The sequence below is a fragment of the Pezoporus wallicus genome, unplaced genomic scaffold (assembly GCF_028554395.1).
Source record: "Pezoporus wallicus isolate ANWC-B61680 ecotype Strahan unplaced genomic scaffold, APGP_CSIRO_Pwel_v1 contig_8788, whole genome shotgun sequence".
Classification (NCBI taxonomy): Eukaryota; Metazoa; Chordata; class Aves; order Psittaciformes; family Psittacidae; genus Pezoporus; species Pezoporus wallicus.
In genome coordinates this window covers 160,673-175,209 of record NW_026639196.1, presented here as the reverse complement: position 1 = coordinate 175,209, position 14,537 = coordinate 160,673, and the positions used below count along the sequence as shown (strand labels likewise).

General features: G+C 57.3%; 1 protein-coding gene across 3 annotated transcripts; it reads left to right on the top strand.

The window, feature by feature from the left end:
• Positions 1–506: 506 nt before the first annotated feature.
• On the top strand, positions 507–5,837 carry LOC130601649 (interleukin-22 receptor subunit alpha-2-like). 3 transcript variants are annotated; one of them, XM_057413854.1, is made up of 7 exons: positions 507–1,016; positions 1,494–1,614; positions 2,147–2,322; positions 3,314–3,492; positions 3,575–3,728; positions 4,108–4,232; positions 5,750–5,837. In XM_057413854.1, exons 1-7 carry the CDS (start codon positions 962–964, stop codon positions 5,768–5,770), a joined length of 831 nt encoding a protein of 276 aa, XP_057269837.1. In that variant the 5' UTR covers positions 507–961; the 3' UTR covers positions 5,771–5,837. The 3 variants fall into 3 exon arrangements, with proteins under 3 accessions (XP_057269837.1, XP_057269836.1, XP_057269835.1); XM_057413853.1 differs by lacking the exon at positions 5,750–5,837 and adding an exon at positions 4,393–4,434; XM_057413852.1 differs by lacking the exon at positions 5,750–5,837 and having other exon boundaries at positions 4,108–4,510.
• Positions 5,838–14,537: the final 8,700 nt, after the last annotated feature.

Genomic DNA, 14,537 nt, shown 5'->3' with positions numbered 1-14,537 from the left:
GCTTGAAGACAACAGTTTGCAGTTGCCCATTCCCACTCACCCATTCCCTTGTTTCCAGCTCTGACTGTTTACGAGGAACAGAAAGCATGGAGCATTTTATGCACACCCACTAAGGCAGATGTGGTCATCAGGTTAATGCAGTGTAACAGAGGAAAAACAAGAGGCAGCAAGTGAGAGTGAGCCAGTCCCATGGATGTTCAGTCTGGCCACGGGGATGCTCCAACCCGGCTGCCTCTGAAGGTGGCCCAGGGCTCCGTGCCTTCACCAGGAGATGTGTCCCACAACCAAGGGATGGCATTGGTGGTCTCAGAGCCTTTGCACGTGTCTCTCTGCAGTGTGAGGTTACCTCTGTAAATGACCAGAGCAGGGAAAAACACCCCTTAGTAGCTGAGAGGTGAGGCAAGGCCGAGGTAAGGAGAGAGTGGGTCGGTTTCAACAGAAGGGTGAGGAAGCAGGACAGGAGCGTACTGCAGCGCCGCCACAGCAACTCCCCGGAGCCATGTCCCCAGTGCCCAGTGGGACCTGCCTGCACTGTGCTTCACGTGAGCTTAGGTCTGTTCTGGGGACTTCTCGTTGCCTTTAGTGACAGACTGATCACCAAGGGGCACCAACTGGGTGCAGCAGAAGGTCCTGCGGCACATGCAGGGTGCTGTGGCAGTGCATGCCACCTATCCACTGCCCCTGCAGGCCACTTGCCACCGCAGCCCCTGGGTCACCTGCCCTGCTGCTGTTTCACCTGTCCCAGGGGGTGGCAGGGGGTCCCCTGCCACTCTGCCATGGCACTTGGTTCAAGTTGTGCCTGCAGCCGCTGCTTCAGGAAACAAAACATTTCCTCTGCTCCCAGGTTCCGGCTGCCTGACATGTTTGCAGATGGCAGAACTGCTCCAGTTCGCCAGGCCTCTCCCCTTTGCACCCAGCCTGGCACCCTAGAGCTGGGGACAGATGGACAGCGTGCCGCAGGATGAGCCGTGCACTGAGACTGCTCCTGTCCCTGGCTGGTTGCACCCTGCTCGGGGGTAGGTTGGGGTCTGGAGCTGCCACAGGGGACTGGGGGTGGCCTTGGCTGCAGTGGGGAGAGAAGCATGGGGACAACTCTCACGCCTACAGAAGGCACCTGCAGGAAAGAGAGGACTGAGTGGTCTTCCAGGTGTGATGGGAAAGAAAACCCCAGGGTCACCAGCAGCCACGTTGGGGTGTCAGAGCCTTCCACTGCAGGCAGGATGCTGCAGGGTGTGCAGGATGCTGCAGGGTGTGCAGGATGCTGCAGGGTGTGCAGGATGCTGCAGGGTGTGCAGGATTCGCACATGCGAGTGCTGAGCATCGCACTGGCAGCCGGCACTGCCCAGGCCCAGGGAGTCGGTGTTTGCTGGTGCAGGACAGAAGCTGGGTGCTGGGGGGGGGAAGGCCCCCGATGCCTGTGTGCAGCGTGGACAGGCAGTGACCAGCCAAGGAGCGGAGCGACGCTGTCTGACCCTGCTGCTCCCCCTCCACAGGAGCTCTGTTACCTCCGCGGGATGTGAAGCTGGAGGCACAGAACTTCCATGTGCGCCTGCGGTGGGAGCCGGACCCCGGGGCTGCATTCCAGGCCACGTTCCAGGTGGAGTGGAGGAGGAGGTAGGTGGAGGGGCTTGTCCCGCTGCCCCCTGTAGGCAGGGGGTCATGATCTGGCAGTAAACACCCCCAAGTGACCCCAGAGCAGAGCCGGCAGCGAGCTCTGGAGATGACTCATCCACGTCCTGCTCGGGCAGGGTCAGCTCAGGACTGTGTCCTTTGGGCTTTGACCACCTTCAAGGATGAAGCCTCCACAGCCTGCCCAGGCAACCTGTTCCCTTTGCTGGTCACCCACCCAGTGAAACCCAAAAGGGGCTGTACTGGGGTTTGGGTTGGTTTGTTTGTTTTTCCCATATGCCTAAACAGAATTCCTGTTTAGCAGAATTCCTGTGCCTGCTGCCTCTTGTCCTTTCATTGGGCACCACTGAGAAGTTTCCATCTTCTTTACTGCATCATGTTGATAAGCCTGTTGCTAATGCAGCCCAGGATGCATCGGTGCTCTGCCACACTTCCCCCTTAGATGGGATGGGCAGCCTTCCTTTTTGGCTAACAAGCTGCTGGAAAGGAGACATCCCTGAATTCTCTCCATGGGCAGAACCTCCCAATGGATCGATGCAGGTGCCTGCTGGGGGAACAGCACCGGCCCCTCCTGGGTGTGTGAGCTGTATTTTGACAAGATCCATGACATCTACTGGGCACGGGTGAGAGCAGTAGCTGGAGGCGAGCATTCTGAGTGGGCCTACTCCCGTGAGCTGCAGCTCTACAGAGACAGTAAGGACCAGTAAAGGAGCTCCTTCACTCAGCTGGGCTCCTGCTCTTCCCAAGGAACCAATGGGGAGAGAGTGCCTTGGAGAGGGCTGGTGGGACATGGTGGGAAATCAAATGAGGATACTGGTGGGAAAAGTGCCAAGAGCCCTAACCAGGCAAAGGGGTGGGAGCAGCACTGCTGGAGAAGGGCTGGGTGAAGGGCAAGGGGACAGAGGACGAGGCACAGTAAGGTGATGACCATGGATGGGAGGCCCCAGGCCACTGAGGCATTGTGAGAATTTGGGTCTGTGCAGGATGCAGCAAGATGGGGTAGGAAGGAGGATCCCCTCCGGGCTTTGCCTTTTAAAAGCATCCCCTGTTTATCTCTGCCATGGCTCTGGGAGGTGATGGGTGTTCCAGCACGTGAGGCTGGCGCAGGCTGGGGAAGGCAGGAGTTGTCCCTCCAGCTCTGTCCGCTGTGACTGTGTGTGAGGTGCTAGCACATGCCTCTTCTCAGTCACAGGCTGGCTGTCCTGGCCAAAAAACCTGCCTGTGTTTTGGAGGAAGAAAAGCTTGAAGACCTCCCCACAGGGGGTTCTCACAGTGAACAGAATGTGTTAGCAGCTGACATGGGATGTAGGGTGGCTGCTTTTCCATCCCTCCTGCACCCAGCTGCCATGGAAACAGCTGCACTTTGCTGGAAGAGCTGTTGCTGTACTCCACAGTGAGTCTCCAACCATCATCTGATGGCTCAAGATAAGGCACTCAGCAGCAAGAAGCAGCTCAGCCATGGCCTGTGCTGGTGTGACCAGAGACACACTGAGCATCACAAAGATGTGGTGGTGGCTGTTTCTGGAGCTGGTTTCAGTCACAGCACAAAGCGCCATCATGCCAGGTCTGAGGAGGTTTCTGTGTGCTGGGAGAGGGATGTCAAACAGAAAAACATCATTTCTAGGGAAACAAGATGCTGCCTTCTGTTTTGGGGGTTTTAAGTTTTCTCTTCCCCTCCCTACAGCCATTGTGGGACCCCCCAGGTTGTCCTGGCTGCTCCAGGGTGACATCCTCACTGTCAATATCATCATGCCACTCACTCCCTATCGAAGGAAAGCCGGCTCCCAGAAGCCGGTTGACCGAGTGCTGCTGAAGCTGTGGTATTGGCTGCGCCTGTACGAAGGGGACATGCTGGTCCAGCAGGTATGTAGCGGGGTTGGGCAAGTGGAGCAGTGCCCAAACCCCACCTCCAGCTGGCTCAGCCACACACCCCTTCTGCTTGCAGGTGCCCTGTAGGCGGAGCAGGGAGGAAGCTCCATGCACCTTCAGAGACCTGAAGCCCAGCACACAGTACTGCCTCCGGACGGTGGCCGCAGACATGTCCCGGGAGCGGAGCCGTGAGGCTGAGCAGTGCATGATAACTGCCACGGGCACCGCAGGTGGGACCTCTCACCAGCTCATCTTGGGTCCTGCTTGTGGCATGGGCATGTACGGAGCTGTGGGTCACCCACCCCCCCAGCCACTCCATCTGGGTTGGTGGCCCTGTGGGGACTTTTGTATGGGAGATAGAATCATAGAATCAGAATAGTTAGGGTTGGAAAGGACCTTAAAATCATCTAGTTCCCAACCCCTCTGCCATGGGCAGGGAAAACAGTTGTTTTTTTGTTGTCCCCCTTGGGCTTGCCCCTCATCTTCTCAAACAGTCTGCCACAGGAGCTCTGTGGAGATGCAAGCATAGGGCAGGCTAGGGGGATGCTTGCTGGGTGGGATGCAGGAAGGGGTCTTTCCACCCCTCAGCCTATTGTGACCTCCTCACAGGCTTTCCCTGGGTCCTCCTCGTTGTCCTGAGTGGCATCTTCCTGCTGCTGACTGTGTCCGGCCTCTGCTTCCTCCTGCGGCTTCTCTTCCCCAGCCCCTTGGAGACCCACCTCCCGAAAACACTTGTGAGTGAAGAGTGTTCCTCCCTCTGCCCCCCGTGTGCTGTGGCTGAGTCAGGGTCCCCTGCACTTCCAGGGGGCTCAGCGCCTCCTTCCCTCCACCTCCTGCACCACCAAAACCGTTGTCCAACCCTTTGCTTTCCTGTTCTCCCTGGCTTCTGTGCAGGGATTGCTTGTGTCCCCAGGCAGGTGAGAAGTCTCCCACGGCCTCTGGCAGCTGGGGCATAGCTTGGGAGCAGCAGTGTGACAGGACTTGTGGCTCAGCGCAGTCCCTGCAGGCTGAGGCTGACGCTGACTGTTTCCCACCAGGGTTTCCTGAACAGGGAGCTGAGTGTGACCTTTAGGACTCCCACCCTCGAGCTCCAGCAGGACTCTGTCGCCCTGCTCCTGCTGCCCATTCCCTGCTCCCATGGGCCACCTGCAGCCGAGCAGACACCCGCAGCCCAGCAGCTCCTCACGGAAAGCCTTTCCCAGAACACGAGTGGCTATTGTGCCAACGGGTTTGGGCCGGACTGCTGGGAGGGAAGGGACCCATCCTGTGTCTTGCATCCTGCGCTGGGGAAGGTCTTGGGCTGCCAGGTCTCCCTGCCGCTGAAGGAGGATGAGACGAGTAGTGGTGATGTGCTGGAGCGGCCGGTGCCAGTGGGACTGGCAGGAGACGGCTACACAGGTGACAGGGAATACCAGACATCCAAGACATGGCTCTCCCTGCACCTCCAGCTCTGTTCTAAATGCCAGTTCCAAGCCCCTGTAGCAGGCAGCTGCCTTCACCTGCCCACACCAGGCAGGAGCCCCAGCCCAGAGGACGAGTGGGAGAGGCTTGGCCTGGCAGGCTGCTGGGTACCGCTCAGCTCCGTGAAGCTGCCGGCCAGTGAGGAGGAGGAGGAGGATGGGGGGCAGTTTGCCTCCACCCGCCAGCCCCTGCGTGGCTGTGGGGCTGCTCGGCAGGCAGGTGACGGCAGCGGGCAGGAGGGTGCCCCGGAGCAGGCAGCGCCGGGTGCACCCAGCCCCTGCCTGCCACGAGCCGCTGTCTGTGGCTACGAGCCGCGTCCCCCGGCTGCCTGGGAGCTGTAGCAGCTGTGTCTCTGGTCACGGCATCCGTAGAGCTCGAGGTGGCTCCAGGAGCTGCCCCAGCCACGATGGTGCGAGCTCAGACCTGCCTGTGCCTGCAGGGCCAGAGCCGCGGCAGCTCCCGGGGCAGGCACAGGCTGCCATGAGCTGGCGACATCGGGATCTACAGGGCTGCCCCCTGTGGTTTTGGTGCTCCTGAACCAAAGCATGAGGAATACATCCCAAAGCTGAAGCTCGAGACTTTTATTTATCCATCTACATGTGTGTATGTGTGTGTACGGTATATATACCAGTGCAGATTTATGTATTTACTCACATAGAAACTTCTACTGAGAGAGTAGGTCTTTTATTTTCTTGTCTGAAAATCCTGACTGTGCACTGGAGCTGGCTTTTAAATAACACTAATTTGCTACGGAAAACTGGCTCCCCTCCTTGTTCTTGGTGTGTTACAGAACCACCACTGCCCTGCCTGAGAAGCATCTGGGAGAGGCACCAAGAGTATTTTGGGGTTTCCCTGGGAGAAAACTGCACCTGCAGCTGCTCTGCGTGCGGCTGTTTTGTGGGAAAAGGCTGGATCTCCAGCTGTAAACTGCTGGGCTGGTTTCTGATCCTGCCTGCCAGCACTGGGACAGGTTTCTTCTGAGAAGCCCTGCCCTGCTGTTGTCTCAGGGTGAGTTTGAAGCTGTGCCTGGGGCAAGGGAAACCCTCTTCCAAGTGCCAGGCAGTGTGGTGCTTATCCCAGCCCAGGAGGCTTTCATTGTATTTTCTCTTCTGTGCCTGAGGAGGGGAGGGATAGAATGGCGCTGGGGGGGAGTAGGTGTCCAGCCAGGTGGACGTCCACAGACATATGGGGAGATGTGGTGTATTAAATAGGTTGGGCTGCATTTTGACAACAGGAAGGAGGTTGTCCCAGGAGCTGCTGGAAAGAGCACGGGTGCTATCACCACAAGCTGTTTGCTGCCAACCGAGTTCCTCACAGGCTCAGCTGAAACAAGGCTCTGAGTTTCTGTAATTTGTTTCACTCTCTGTGATGGGCTGAAAACAGGGGCTCCAGCTCCAGCACCACTCCTGACGGTCACTGCTTGTGGCAGGGCAGCTGCTGGATGCCAAGTTTGGGCTGGGTTACAGCCAGTGCTTTTGTGGCATCCTGCCAGGGCCTTCAAGGTAAAAGCAACCAGCTCTGTTCTGAGCTGCAGCGCTTGGATCCCCACGGGTGATTCAGGCGAGTTACTCACTGGCAGCAGGGACTCACCCTAGCATGGTGGGTGGCTGAAGAAGCTGAGATGTTCCCATTCTGTATGAAACAGAGATGTGCATGCAGGGTGGAAAAAGGCAAACGTGACATTTCAAGGTGGCATTTCAGCAGCTGAAGTTTCCGAGTGGATGTCAGAGGGGGTTTTTGCTTCGTCTCGGAGGTGTGAGCTGTGAGCCACAGCAAGAAGATGCGATGCTCACTGCAGGGTTTGGAGCCGGGTCCAGGGGCAGGTCCCAGGCAAACCAGTGCAGTATGACTCCTGGCTGGGCCCCTCCGTTGCTGCCGCAGCGCTCGGGAGCGGGCACGCATCCGGCTCCCACTCTCCCTCCGGGTGTCGGGGCTGTTCCTTGTGTTGCCTCAGGCCAGCGGCCGCAGAGCAATGCCGAGTGCTGGCTGCGGAGGTTTGTGAGAGCTCTGACTCACCGCGATCAATACGCTGCTCCCGGCTGCTCCGCTCTCAGCTTCTGCCGGTCCAGCATCAAAGTGATGAGACGAATGCAGTTGTAAACAGCTGTGTATTAGGCACAGTCGGGTTAGGGCTGTGCAAGGGGGTATTTATTACTAATTCTCAGACAGCTGCTAGCCTATAAAACTATTGGAGAGTGGAAAATTGCTGTGTTGGGGCTAATGGGACTTTTGCAGCTGCCGCAGGGGAAAAGCCACCCAACAAACCCAAGGGACTTGGCAGCTCCTGAAACGATGCGGGGAAATTGAGGTCTACTATTTTGCAGGCTGCCAGGACAAATGAAGGACCCTATTTGTCTTTGAAAGCCATGGGAGACAGAGAGCAGTGTCTCAGGCCAAGCTCTGGGGCTGGGATGCTGCAAAACTGCTTCTGCTGCATGTGGTCTGGGAAAGCCCATGCCTGGTTCCTGCATGCGTCTGCATCCAGGAGGTGCCATGTGCACTCTGCTGAAAGAGCTGTGTGTCACCAGCTTGTCACCAGCTGCCCTTGCTCCACAGGAAGAATGTTGGATGGAGGAGGCTGGCAGCTTGCCCCAGCTCTTCTCAGGCAGGTTCCATGAGATACGGCCGGTCCTTGTGCTCCCCATCCTCCTGATGCATACATCAGGGGATCTCTGGCCTGTGGACAAGGAATGGGCTGGCGTCACAGCTCGGAGCTGTCCCAGTCCCCCCATGCTGCTGGGGCCACACTGCTCTGCAGCTCTCTGCCCACACAGACAGCTCATGCACCAGGTGATACACAGCACAAGCAGAGCTGCCCTCTGGGCTGCGGGCACATCATCTCTTGTGATGCACGTGTGAATTTGGCAGGGTACCCAGGCTTTCTCCCTGTCTTGCCCCTCTCCAGGCCGTGCCTGTGTCCTGAGAGCAGAAGCAATGACCCTGTCTCCATGATTTTTCATTACATGACATGAAACTGGAATCCAGGGGATGGAAGCAGCTAGAAAATAGGCTAGGTATGGATTTCTGTTAGGAGAAAGGTGCCAGCTGAGCAGTCCACCCAGGCAGGATGGATGAACACTTCACCTCATCCATCTCCCGGTCTGATCTGTGCCTGACAGGCAGGGGTTTGCAGACAGAAGTAATGATCTCCTGTCAATGCGCCTTCAACCACTCCATGAAAAATGAGAGCCTGTGCCTGGGCATGCAGACGCTGCCATGTCCCTGTTCTGTGGTCAGCAGGGCCGTGGTCAGCCTCGCGTTTAACAGACAGATGCTCAGGTTCCCAAGCATCCTCTCCAGCGTTCCACAGGGAAGACTCCATGATGTTCCACCCCTCACAAGGAGAGGACACCAGAGATGGAGGAACACAGCTCTCCTACCGAGATTTCAAAGGGACTTTCCTCATGGCACCTCTGAAGCAGGTACTGCTCAGCCTGGCCAAGTCCCAGCCTTGGTGTGGATAGGAAAGAGCACCAAACAAACTGCTCAGCCAGGAATAACACCCAAGGTTGGTTTTCAGCTGAGCGCCTAAAATCCTCTTGTGTCTGCCAGATCCTTCCTTGCTGGTCTCAGGAAGCACGGCACTTTATGAGCAAGAGTGCAAGCTGCTGTCATAGCAATGGTGGCCTGGCTGAGGCCACCGAAGAGAGGAGCAGTTTCCCCTGGCTTTCTCCGAATTAAGCCTTCTAGGCAGAGATTTCATTAGAATCTATTCCAGTTTGCTGACAATAAAGTCAGTTGAAAGTGAGCTTGTGAATAAGATGGGGTCTCAGATGGGAACTGGAGAAACCTGGACGTGAGAGAGCTGGGCCAGGTCCCTGATGACATGTGGAGCATGTGGGGTCTGCTCTGTACTCACATCTTTAGAGAGGATGTGTTACTCTCAGGAAAGCCATTTTCCATGACCTCGCCTTGTGACGGTTCCTGTGGGACACTGGATGCAAGGCCTCCATCCCTGACTCCCTTTTCTTTTGCAGAAATTAAAATGAGTGTTTAAGCCCAAACTACCCAGACTCCAACTCTCTCTCTCTGAGCTGCTCCACAGCTGCTGGCTGCAGAGAGTGAGGCTTATCTCTTGCTGGGTCCTGTCAGGGGCTGGGGCACCCCCTGAGGATGCTCAGGTGGACAAAGACTTTGCCACTGTCCTCGTGTTGCCATGAGATGTGAAAGGAGCAGGAAACATGGTAACTCTTGGGGAGGAAGATCATGCAAAATGGAAGTGTGGATCCACGTATTTTGTCCAGATATCGGCCCTGTGTTCTCTTCTGATCCTCCTCCAGACCCAACCTGTCCATAGTTGAGCCTTCCAAGGCACTTCGTCCCATGGTAAGCAGTGGAGCTTGTGAAAACCCAGTCAAGCATTTATCAAGCATCCTCATTCTAGAGTGGCAGAGATCGAAGTGGAGGGAGAGCAGATCCAGTCATCCCCTGTCATCAGGATAGAGAGCAGGGATAGTCATTGCCTGTCATTCAGGATGGATGGCCAGCCCAGCAGCAAAGGCAACCCACCTGATGAGAGCAGATCGATTGCAGAGGTGGAGGACATAAAAGAGAACCACCTTGACTCCATCACTTGCAGGCTCTCGGGAAACTGTGACCTTTACTAGGCTTGGAGAAGGAGAGGAGATGCCTCCCCAGAGGATGGTTGTCACTTTGGCACTACTGCTGGAGGCTTGCTGCTCCAGTGCTTACCCTGCCTACCCTGAGAGCGACAGAGCCCAAGGTAAGGACACCTGAAAGCTGGGTGGGCTTTGTCCCTGTGCACCACGTTGTGGCTTGCACTGAGCACTGGCTCCTATCCAGTGTTTCATGGAGGCTTGGCTTCTGCAGAAATGCACAGCAGTGCAGCTTCCCCCTTCTTCTCTTGGGCTGAAAGACCTTCTGACCTGGGGAGGCATTTCTCCAGTGCTCTTAGGGGCAGTGTATGGCCAGCAGGGTTAAACCTATTCCTAGCGTGACCAGGTTGGACAGAAGACCATCCTGAACCCAAGGGATTGCTTTGGCTGTTGTGATCTGTGGACGGCAGAGTTTGGGTGATGTGTCCAGGTACTCTGGGGTGACAGACAACGTTTCCCTGGGGATCAGCCAGCCTGGGGCGTAAAAAGCATCCTTTCGGCTATGTGTTCTTCTGACACCCGGCCGGAGATGAGGGAACTGCAGCTCATGTGCAGAGCAAGCGGAGCCCTCTGGGCAGCCTGGGAGGGACTGAGTGAGCTTTCCTCATGTCACAGGGCTGGTACCAGCCTCCCCACCAGCCGTGAGACCTGGTCCCACGACACTGCCTGACCAGCATGTGCTGGGGCTTCTCTGCAGCTTGGGCAGAGCTTGAGTCCCAAAGGACAGTGTGACCTCAGCCCCGTGATCCGCTTCTGCAAGTGGCCCTGGGGTGGCGCTGGTGCCTGCTTAGGGGCTGCTCTTGGCTGACTCAGGGGGACTTCCAGAGCTTCAACAGCTTGACCACATGTCTGAGGCAAAGGGAATTCAAGGCCAAGCCCTTGGGATAGCTCAGCTCCTGGAGCTTAGGGGAGCTTCCCGCTGGCTGTGTACAGACGGGCACTGAAGGAGGGATGGGTCGAAGAGTAGGATGCTGGAAAGCCCCGACACACCAGCTGGTTTCCAGTTAAATACACTCGGACACCAAAGGACTTACTGCCTGAGTTGTAGCCATGTGCCTAATGCCTGGTTTTGTGGTGACCTTAAATTACGCCTCTCCTCAGAGCAGCACAGACAGACTGCCAGGGGACAGACTCACCCAGGGGAGATTCCTGCTTGTGCCCACCCGAGGTGCTACCTGGGACACCGGGATCTGGGCTCAACCCTCTCCAGCTAAGCGAAGCCAGTCAGGGGTGCTTGGAGCTGCCCTCAGAAGGGACTTCAGTGGCAGGAGGAATGCTGGTGGCTGATGAGGACCTTCTCCACTGCATGCTGCAGCCATACTGGAGGCAGTGCCAGGCAGTGGGTGCTGTGTGCCTTGGCTGGTGGCGCTGTCTCCCACACCATCCTCACAGGCGAGGTGACAAAGCTGGTGTTAGATAGGTGGAATTGAAAGCTGGCTGTGACCCGTGACACAAAGTCCAGCTGGAGGCCTGTCACCAGCGGTGCATCCCAAGGGTTGGTAAGAGGAATTACTGTGTTTAACATCTTCATTAAGACGTTAATGATGGAAAATGGGATAGGGTGCACCCTCAGCAGTTGGCACAGTGCTGGGAGAAGTGGCTGATAACACCACAGGGTCATGCTGCCATCCCGAGGAACTTGGATAGGCTGGAGACTTGGATAGCTGAGAGGGACCTTGTGCTGTTCAGCAGGGAGAAATGCTGAGTCTTGCCCCTGGGGAGGAACAACCCCAGGCTCCAGCACATGCCAGGGCTTTCTGGTCAATGCCAAGTTCACAAGACAGCAATGTGCCCTTGCAGGAAAGGCAGCCAGCAGTGTCCCAGACTGCATTAGGAGGAGCATCACTGCAAGGCGAGGGAAGGGATCCATCACCTCTGCTGAGGTGATGCTCACAGTGCCATGGGCAGCACGCTGGCTCTTAGCCCAGGCTGGCACTCATGGCCAGGTGAGGGGATGTGTCCTAGTCCCCCTCAAACAACCTGCCTGCCATTCCTGGTACCAGTAGTCTATGCTCAGGCTCTGCATCTCTGCACCCCACTGCGCGGGGAACAAGCCCACCTCCAATGAGCCACTTTGTCCTTGTCACTGTCTCCCCCTTCAACCCAGCCCTCAAGACAACAGATTTTAGCCTGGCTGACAGCGCAGGTAGCTTCATGGCTGAGAGCAAGCCTGCAGCAGGACTCTGGCCATCCAAGAGCCTGAACCAGGCTCTGCCTGCACCGTGGGAAGGAGTGAGCCATGACCGGGGAGCAGCTCATGGCAATGGTGAGTGTCAGTTCACAATGAGCTGGACCCATGGATGGAGCTGGTGTGGGAGCACCAGGATGGTCTTGGGTAGGTGAGGGGTTGCATCCAGGGGGAAGAGTCCTGAAGGCTACATGCCCCAGGGGAGATGGAGAGGAGCAGGCGGTGGTGCCACGTCCTTTCTCCCCTGGCCCCTGCCCCCCACCCTGCAACCACAGCCCCCTGTGCTCATGGCATCGTTTTTTTATTGTTTTCAGGAGAGAAAAGTGCTCTCCAGGAGGATGTCCCTGGACCCTTGGTGAGTGGAGGTGCCCCTGTGGCTTGGGGGCAGCACAGGGGAGCACTGCTACTCAGGGGACTCCCTTGGGCCAGCTCCCCACCAGGTCCCAGCAGACCCCATCACTGCTGGCCACCACTGGGGACTGAGGCCTTCCCGTTCGGGGACTGATGCTGCTTCCCTCACTGGTCCAGAACTGAGGGGACAGGGCTTTGGGGCTGCTTTTGACACATGGGCACAGGATACGGGTGATGGGGCTGCTGTGCCACAGCAGGGTGAAGACCTTGATGCATTCCTCCGGAAGATGGTGGCCATGGGCAATCTCCAGAGCCAGGGGTTTGCCCAGACAGACCAGGCCCCTCCACAGCCCAGCAAGAAAGGTGAGTGCCCAGCACCTAGGAGGTCCTGGGACCTGGCCCACCTGCACTAACCTGTGTCGTGGTTTAAGCTAAAACCAGGACAACCTGAAAAGAGGCCTTGGCAAGCAGGGGCTGGGCTTGGCGTGGAGATGCTCGTGACTCGGGGTAGAGGGTGCTTGTGGTCTCAACTGAGGCATTCAGCTCCCAGGCTGTGCTCCTAGAACTGACTTCAAAGCCGGAGAGCCTGGGAGAAGAGATGGACATCTCCCTTCCTTTAAACTTTCCAGCTGTAGCCAAGTGCTCCTGCATCCCCTTGCACGGGTTTCTTTTCCTTCCCTCCCAGCTTGCTTCTGGAAATACTGTGTCACCAAGTGAGGGGTTCAGGAGGAGCTCTGCCAGCCGCATCCTGCCACCACGATCCCAGCACCTTCCGTCCACACCCGACCCTGCTGGACTGATTGCACTGAGTTGTGAAAGGGCTCTGGTCCCCTGTGGGGAAAGCGGGGAGGGTCTGCAGCAGAGGAGGGGTGTTGTGGGGCAGGGGAAGAGTGCATGAGGATCTGGGGTACAGGACAGTGCTTCTCCCATAAAGCAGCCCTCCAGGACTCCTGGCAAGGCAGAGCTGCCACTGTGGCCTGGCAGGGACGTGCCAGCTGCCAGCAGGAGCTGAATAAACCCCTCACACCAGAGCAGCATCCTGTGGTTACTCATTCCCTGCATCCTCCCAGCGCCACAGGCAGGGTGAGGGCCCATGTCCATGGATGTGCCCCACGAGGGGACATTGTTCCCGTGGGACAGGGTTTCCCTTCTCAGCACCCTCCGTGCCTGGTGGCTGCAACCCTTGCGCTGACACTACACAGGCGAGGCGTATTAAAATAAATTTATTGCTGTTCTTAGATTACAAAACCCAAACAAACCAAATCCCATTAATAACAAAACCAGTCCCCAAACCCAGTGCTATGAGAGGCAGGCTTGCAAGGACACACCTTTTAGTGCAAAGAGGGAAGTGGCAGTGAGGGCCAGAGGGGTTCTGCTGCGGCCCTGCAGGACCCACCGTGCTCACTGTACAGTATTGTTTTGCCCACGGGCTGGCCGGGGGAGGGAGAGGGGTCTGGCTGAGCTCACGGACACTGGCAGGAGCCCTTGGGGAGCTGAAGGTATAGGATGGGGTGTCATGGCTGTGCAGAGTGGCTTTGATTCTTCTATGCATCAGTGGACAGGAAGGCACAGTGCTGAGCCAGGGAGCACCAAACCTGCCCCCATGTCTCCGACAGACACAGCGCTCTGTACAGCAGCTTTTGCCTCTTGGGCTGTCTGCTAGCAGGGTGTGGAAACCAGACGGATGCCATACCCTGTGTGCCTCCATCTGCCAGTCAGGCACCTGACATGCTGGTGAGGACTGAGGTGGACCTAGATCAGCACACGGCTGTATCTCCTGCAGCATCTTGCAAGACAGGGAGAGGTTTCTTAGCTTTCAGGAGCCACATGGGACCTTGCAGCAAGCAGCATATAGCTCTGGGTTCTGGTACACAGGGAAGGGATGCCCTGATCCTCAGCCCTCCATCCTCAGCCCTTTACATGCCTCAGCACCCCCCTTCCCTCCCGCAACAGGTCCTGGCACTCTCACACCAAGAGCCATCCACCTGCCTTCATGTCCTAATGGGCAGTAGGATGCATTACAACACCTGAGCAGCGACAACAATGTGTCACTGCAGCAAACTACTGGGGATGGAGCCTTCCAGTTCTTCAGATGGAGCCTGGATGCTGTGGTGGAAGAGAGGGCTTGCCCAAACACGCTGTGGGGTGGTGTGCAGAAGGGTGACTAGGTGAGCTCCAACAACTCCAGCCCAGGAGGTGTGCTGGGATCCTGGGACACCTCTTCCGCAGCATATGGCATGGCTGGGACTGCGCAGGGCTGGCGAAGCAGCTCCAGCAGTGGATGGGGAGGCAGAGCCGGCCGAGCCATGGGGGAGGGATCTCTCAGCTGCTCTTCCACACAGTGCTGCTGAGGCAGGCGAGCGCTCCACTTTGCCCATGACATGCAGGCACAGGCCACGAGGCCAGTTTTCGGGGAGCAGGGA